This window comes from Cupressus sempervirens, chromosome 2, assembly GCF_028749045.1.
Source record: "Cupressus sempervirens isolate cs-2001-9-10 chromosome 2, ASM2874904v1, whole genome shotgun sequence".
Lineage (NCBI taxonomy): Eukaryota > Viridiplantae > Streptophyta > Pinopsida > Cupressales > Cupressaceae > Cupressus > Cupressus sempervirens.
Window position 1 is genome coordinate 370,685,835 of NC_143119.1, and position 8,212 is coordinate 370,694,046.

The window sequence follows — 8,212 nt, forward strand, 5'->3', positions numbered from 1 at the left end:
TATGTCACCTTTTTTGTATTTGTAAAACGTCTTGAGATAAATAAAATTACAACATCCCATCATTAGTTTTTATGTCATTAGTTTTGTGATTTAATATTTGAATGGGATATATGTTGTTATCTCCTAACCATGGTGGGAGTAGAGCTTATATTCCATTTGGTCAGCTGGTAGTGATTCTATTACTATTGAGATCTCACATTTGTTTCTGTGTATTGTACGATCCTTATCGAATTTTCACTTTATTGTTCATCATTGTTAGAAACTTACTCTTACCTTTTAGATGTTGTATATTGTACAATGTACTAATGTATTAGTTGAGATGTTTATTGAATTCTATACTTGGAATATTCTTACATATCTTGTGACTTGTGTAGTGGATACCTTATGGTATTAGTTATATTTATCTATTTATATATGAGATAATGTATTTCATATTCATGTATGATTGGAAGAAATTATGCTTATTGTTAATCTAAATAATAACTTGATACATATATGATTCTAGATTATGGAACCCTTGATAAATGTAATATATGTTTTAATTTATATTTATGTGCATGTATTGTATTTCATTGTATTGATTCCATATTGTTGTCATTCTTGTTGTACAAACTATATACAAAAATATTTTCTAAACATAATAGCATGTTTTAGTTTATTTTCTCTTGGGTTTTCTAGTGGGGCATTACAACCTCTCTCTCCTTCTTTATTTCCCTCACTACATCCATGTCTAGTTGATCCCCCATCTCTTCTTAGTTTGTTATCTTCTCTCTCCTGTTCTCTCTCCCTCTCATCTCTAGGTAATAAATTCTCCCACTGATATATGATGTATAGGGTTTAGGATATAGGTATTTGGAATTAGGGTGTAGGATATCAGGTTTGTTTCATAAGGTTTAGGATTGAGGATATTGCTATAAGGTTTATGGTACAATCTTGATAATATAGGGTTTAGGGTTAAAGAATCGAGATTGTTGGTATAAGGTTTAAAGAACATAAGGTTGAGGGGTCTCTTTCCCTTCATCCCTCCGTCCCTCTCCCCCTCCCATTAAAACTTCCTAATCATCAATAATTGAGATCCTCACACTCAATGTCCCATCTAATCAAGATCATCAACAAACTTTGCTAAACTCAATTAGATATAATTACAATATAAATATAATATCTTATTTGTTATTTATTTATATAAATCTAAATCAATGTAAGAAAAGAAAATCACCTTTCTGTTATTTATTTATATAAATCTAAATCAATGTAAGAAAAGAAAATCACCTTTCTATTGGTTAACTTAAACGTCACACTAACAAGAAACTCCTAAACTAAAAATGTTTAAATTGTCGAAAATGACTATTTTTTACCAAACTGAAATGATTGCAAATGTTTAAGTGCTGCCCACTTTCATTTCGTAAAAAAAACGGAAAACATGATTTCCATATTCAATGTTTTCTAACAAATACTAATATCCTATTGATGAAGCACCTCGTTATTAGTCTCTTTCTTCTGAACTCTACTTTTGCTATCTCTTGATGAAGGCATCCATCTCTTTCGCTTTCAGCATGAACAATCAACGGCCAACTAGTCATTTCGCCCTCCTTACATTATTATACCCACTCCGAATCACTTTGCAAAAATTAAAGTGATATGAGAATCCATCAAAAGCAAGGCAACATTTCTTTCAACTCATTCATAATGCTTTTACACCAACTTTGTCTTTAGGATTATAATTTATAATTTGAGTTCATAATGAAAATGGCTCAAATAAGGTAGGGTACAGAAGCCACCACCGACATAAAAGGAGTAAATATTCCGTGCAACTCTCAATTTCTTTCAAACAAGCCTTAATAATGGATGTCTAGTAGATGATAACAAAATTTGAAACATTCAAACTCCATTATTATATACACCGTAGACGTTAAACACACGTCTGTAGAAAAAGAAAAGCATACAAAATTTTATTGAACAATTTTTCTCCGTCTTCAAGTAAAAGGGCGCAAGATTTTATTACAGTTAAAAGAGAAATCTCGTAATTGAACATATCACAGATTTATAAAACAGACATCATCTCCCGAATGGTATTCACAGAACAATAAAAGTTTGGAAAAACTGACCAACATGCGAGAAACAACCCAAATCATCATGTGATCGAGAGCTTGTTGATAACAGCAAGAGCGTTGCTCATGTACTCTGTTACGTTTTCCGTTTTGGCCTTAATTACAGGAGCCATGTCCGCATTCACTTCCTGAAAGCCTTCTACACAGGTGGACGGATTAGTTAAAGCCGCACTTACCCACGTCTGAACATCTCCTATCTCGCTTTGGAAAGACCCTGCACTCAGATGCGTCAACGTCAACATCGAACTGTTTAACTGATCCACCGTATCGTTCAAAAGGTCGGCGCAGTCCTTGAGAGCATTCTGGTTGCTCGCGTTTGTCGACTGCGTCCTCAGATCGTCCACAAACTTGTACGCCTTCTTCGCCTCGTCCAGGCTTATTTCCACTGCGATACCCGCTAACTGGGACAGATTTGCGTTCGACGCGCCTGGGTATGATGATAGGGACGATATACACACATTTCTGTATAACGATCCCTCACATGCACTCACGATGGTGGACGATGTGACCGGCGGCGAGTTTACCGGCGGCGTGTTTGCCGGCGGTGGAACGGAGGGAGTGTTTGGCGGCGGCGGTGGAAGCAGCGGGGTGTTTGTTGGCGGCGGTGGAACTGACGGGGTGTTTGTTGGAGGCGGAACGGAGGGGGAAGTTGTGGGCGATGGAATATATGGAGATGGATTTACAGGAGGAGACCAAATAACGGGGGGAGGTAAAGTGCCTATCTGCCCTGGAATGCCTTCCTTATCGTCGTTGTTCTTGTGAATTACAACCACCACGACTGCTATGAGGCCCGCAATAAGAAGTAGGGTTATGATGGCTACGAGCACGCCTCTTCCCCTCGGCCTTGTGTTCCTTTGCCGCCCTTCATCATCCCAATCCCCCTTTGGACCGTCCATGTCTCGTTAAAATACCTGGAACCAGCTCTCCTGAGCAAATTTAACGGACTCTAACACTTTTGGAATCCAGATTTCTTTGAATTCGGGGCATGCGAACTCTGTGACCCAAGAAATTCTTCACCCCTTTTGCTTTGGGTCGCTTTCCGGATTAAAGAGATGAGCACTGTGTCTTAACAGGGGAATGACTTGACTTTTGGTGTTCATGCGAGATTCGAGTTTGTGTTTAACAGCTGGATAAGGTATTTGGTGACGCCGCGAACTCCGTGTTATGATGCTCGCCATTTACACGATACGTTACGCGTACGTTTATGTATGCCATACGCGTGTTTCAAATCTAGATATATTTACATATTTTCTAATTATGCGCTTTTAAAAGCTATATGAATCTTCTCTAAATAGGAATATCTCTTTCCAAACTATATTTTTAAACTATTTATATCGTCCTTAAACGGATAGCTTGCAAATGTCTCTATATCTATGCTTTGTAGTCTTCAAAACTATAAACCCCGGTCCTTTCCGAAAAATGAAATTATTGCATTTTGTTGGGTGATGCGACGCGCTCCCTTGCCCCACAGGTGGTTAATTATGTGGTGTTCCATGTTCACTAACAGTCATGGCTTTTGGTGCAACGGCAAATGGGCCTTACAATTGGTATCAAAGCCTGATTTTGGCCTGGTCATGGGTTCAAATCTCTCCGTGCCTTCCCGACCCGCGTAAACATTTGGTATGCGCGTCGAGGGGGAGATTGTTGGGTGATGCGACGCGCTCCCCTGCCCACAGGTGGTTAATTATGTGGTGTTCCATGTTCACTAACAGTCATAGCTTTTGGTGCAACGGCAAATGGGCCCTACACATTTATGTTTGGTGCAACGGCAAATGGGCCCTACACATTTATGCTGGTGTAGTAAATATAGAAAAACTGGTATAAAGCAAATCAGATTTCTCCAAACAATGGTTCAGATCTGTCAAAGTTGAAGAGGGGAAAAACGTTAAAAGAAAACATTAAACAACAGTAGAAAGCTCTAAACGACGGCAAGGTTGAATAGTCATAGACAGCTATATATACATACTTCGAATTTGACTATTGCGTATAGCTGGCCAATTTCATAAAAATGATAGAAATAAAGAGGAAACAACCCCTGTCTTTCCAGTATAATTTCAATATGTATTCCGTTTATTATTTTTATTTGTATAATGATAATGTGTCTTTTGACAGTTGTATAAATTGGTTTGACTCTGATTTTTTTATTGCTAAGGAGAGCTCCCAGTTAAATTTAAGAACATTTCAACTGAATTATATACGCAAGAATATATCAATTGACAAAGATTTTCAATTCATAGCTGATTTATGTTGAATTGTTCAGTTCTTAAAATTTATAAAATATGGCTTGTCTAAGAGGATAGAGGGTGTAGAAACCTTTAAATTTGATTGTAGTAAGCTGAGATAAACTTGGAATGCTGCTTGCGGTTTACAGCTCACTAATAAAAACAATGATTGCCATACTACTAAAGTAGCCATTATTCCTGTGTGGTAACTATCCAGATAAAGATGAAACCGCTGTCGAGGAAAAAAAATATTCGAACATTATTTAATAAGGAAAGTGATGGAATGATAGGGTCCCTCAATTATTGTTTTATTTTCCTTTCCTTGTCTTTTTCGTGAAGGTTTCATTGTCAAATTTGACACTACGCTAAATATATTGATAAAGATAGAATAGAGTGAGAGACATGAAAATACATTGTTATATTCAATTCATTTAAGAACGAACTTTACCTTATTATAAATAACCACTTGTATTCTCATTATTATTATTAGAATTGTGTGGATGTGCGGATAGGAAGTTAAGGTAAGATTTCTAGAGTATTATACTATTGATTGATTGTGGTATTTTATTTTTTATGGTTTACTTTAAAATTGGACAATCTTAGTGGACCCTTGGTTTATTGGTGAAGTTAAATGAAGTACAAAGAATCCACCACATATTATAAGTCTTGCTGAGTGCATGGCTCCCACATCATGAATAGAGTTCAAATTTTTAAGATTTCAATTTTATAGGAGAAGTCTTAAGTTTATGATAATAATTTTTTTATGCATGTACAATATTTCATATAAGAACTTTATGTTTATATTGAGTTCTATCAATATTTCACACACGCATATATTTAGAATTCTGTTATGCTAACTTATAAAAAGATTCAATTTCATTATTATTGTTTTTATATTGATTTATGAATTTTTAACATGTATATTCTATTATATTTAATTGAAAATTTATTGAAGTTCAAATTTTTAAATATGTAAGATGTAAATTCCTTCAAAAGATTGGTTGAACGTGTAAAAGTAATTTCTTATACATGTAAAACACTTGTAACAAAGAAAGGTAATAGTTTACAACACAAGGGTAAGTCGCGAGTTTAATGATAAATTTACTATTTTGTAAATTTCTAAGAATTAATAAACTAAAATATTCAGACATGTTGTCAGTTGCATAGCCAATTCGAACTTCGAGCACCTAGAGCTCCTAATCTGTATGTCGAAATTTGTCATTTTTTCAGCAAACCTCATGGACAACAGGAGAGCTTAAAGATAACCTTTCAACTTTTCTGCATTTATGAATCTCTCTATACAATTCGTAGTGTGCAAGGTGGTCTAAATGTGTCATTTTAAAACATTCATCCGAAAAAGTTATGTTCACTCCCAATTGGCTCACCAAAAAATTGTAATTTTTGCACAAATGGACCAATCGGCAATCAATAAAGCTAAAAATTGATCGGTACATGTGTGATCCACTATTAGTATATATGCTAATTTTTTTTGGGACCTTTTATTAGAGATAATTGGGGGATAGGTGACTAGCTAGTCTCCCCTAGATTATAGATGAATAATTAGAAATCCAACTTATGATTTAGAAGTTCTAAGTATGCCACCAAATTAACCTGAGGGGCTTCTTTTAAGGCTCTTTCCTAGTCAAAGCAGGTTTTATGAAAAGTTGCGATCATGAAAATTTATGTCAATTGAAGCAGACAGCCTAGTAACATACAAGAAAGTTAACTGCAAGAGTCATTAAGCAGTCCAAACAAGCAGGCGCGGGTACCGGAGGCAAGCCCGTCTTCGTATTACAATAATTTTCCCGCAGAATAAATTAAAATGCTAAAACAAATATAATTCCGTCCGGATCAAACAATTTAACTTGGCTGAGTTTTCACTGAATTTGAAGATTGCATTTGTGGGGGTTTCCGTAGATTGACAGAATTCGGTCGCAATAAAAAGGCGAAATATAGCGCGGCGGGAACTGAGGCGGAATGATTTTGTAGAGCATGAAATAGGTATTCCATTCTGGCAATCCAAGTAATTAATTTCCCCTTGAAAACGATAACGTGGGACTCAATTGTCGGGGAGCGCGAGAACGCGCCAAAAAAAGTATTGACTAACTAAACACACGCAGCGGATAATTGTAGAAATCAAATTCGTGTCACATCATGACTGGAAATTGGCATCGGCGTTTAGCTTTCGTCACAAGAATACAGCTCGACATCTCCTGATTCTGACTGCATTATTTTGCATAATGTTTTTTTCAAAGTAAACTGGGTAGTGAGGCGAAGGATTTTTTAACAACATTTAGTGAGATGCGTTGTTTACTATTATTTTCTCCCTTTAGGAAGCAGCGAATCAGTGACGTGCATTACCTGTGTAAACAGTTTTAAGTGACTATATGATACAATTATTACATTCTTTAATCCTTGAAATCATAAATTAAGCATTATAAAGTGGATGTAATTTGATAGGTTAAGTATAATTGATGAGAGTAATGTTCATCAAATAAGAGAGAATTTTTTCCTTGATACCTCAGACAATCGTGAAAATGAACTTGTGCATTTAAAAATTCATAGAAGGAAGAAATAACTATGAAATTATATGTATATTTTCGAAATATTACATTGTTTAATAAAATTAAATTAGTCAATAAAAATAAGATAATTTATTTTTTATTTTTAATGAATGTTTCATACATTTATTTATGATTATGTCTTCTAAAATCTAATTGGAACAAAAACCTTTCAATCTTTGAATTTTGATCAAAATAATTATAAATCTAAATTTATATTCTATAAATAGTAAAAATAAATTCTAGATGATGTAAAATATTATAAAATAAATAATTAATTGAACATGTTATTATAAAATATTATATAATATGTCAATTAAAAGTTATTTTTAATTAATAAAAAATAAGATGAATATTTTATATGTTTGTAACATTGACAAACAAAATTATAAGCTAACTTTAAACAACTTTGGTCAAATAAATATGTTTTAATACTTGACTCTTAGTTGAAAATATATGAAACAATGAACAATTTTTTTAATTTAAAATTAGAGCTCTAAGCGAGCTTGAGTCTGGTCTTATGATAAAACACACAACTAATCACATCAATAAAAAATATTGTGGAAATTAATTCAAAAGTAAATAACTTGAATATAAATAATTTGATTCCAATTTAAAACCTTGAACATAAATAATTGTGCCAATGAAAAAGTTTGATGAAAACAAGAGACATATTTTAAGCACATACAAAAAAAAAAAATTGTTGTTATTACTTTTAAATGATGGTGCTTTTCAAATAGAGAAATGAACAAAAACACTTTGTAAGAGATTATGTTGGTGGCTTGTTTGATGATAGTATATCTTTTAAGTTATTATGTTTTTCAAATGTAGAAATGAAGGAAAATCGTTTGTGGGAGCTTACACTAGTACCTTCAATGGGAAGGGAGATCAAGACCTTATATAAATCACCACTTATCTAAGGTTTTTCTTCAATGTTTAAATTTTTCAAATAAAATTTTGAAAGAAAGTCTTCCACTGAAATTGACCTGAAATAAAAAAATAAAAATGATAAATGATAAATAATAAGCGACTTAAAGTATTATGAAAGAATACTTAGAATGGTAAGAATATAATGCTTATTAATTTATATTAACAAAAATAAATAATAATAGTAATTGATAAATTGTTGAAATCATTAGCATGTAGTTTCATAAATGAAATAAAGAATACTAATGTGCATAAGTTTCTGACCAATGACTGGTTGCAATTGATGTTGGACAAGCTCGAGGGGAAGGACCAGAATAAGGAGAGCTAGCTCTCTATTGGTTAATAGTTTTTGTTATACTTTTTTCTTCATCACTTACCAAAGTGGGCTTGTTTT

General features: G+C 33.6%; 1 protein-coding gene across 1 annotated transcript; it reads right to left on the reverse strand.

Moving 5' to 3' along the window:
- Positions 1-1,972: 1,972 nt before the first annotated feature.
- LOC149572677 (pectinesterase inhibitor 3-like) lies at positions 1,973-3,283 on the reverse strand. Its single transcript, XM_089813764.1, has one exon. It carries the CDS (start codon positions 3,002-3,004, stop codon positions 2,132-2,134), a length of 873 nt encoding a protein of 290 aa, XP_089669890.1. The 5' UTR covers positions 3,005-3,283; the 3' UTR covers positions 1,973-2,131.
- Positions 3,284-8,212: the final 4,929 nt, after the last annotated feature.

Coding starts and splice junctions, on each gene's coding strand:
- LOC149572677 (XM_089813764.1), bottom strand. CDS start 3,004: ATGGACGGTCCAAAGGGGGATTGGGATGATGAAGGGCGGCAAAGGAAC.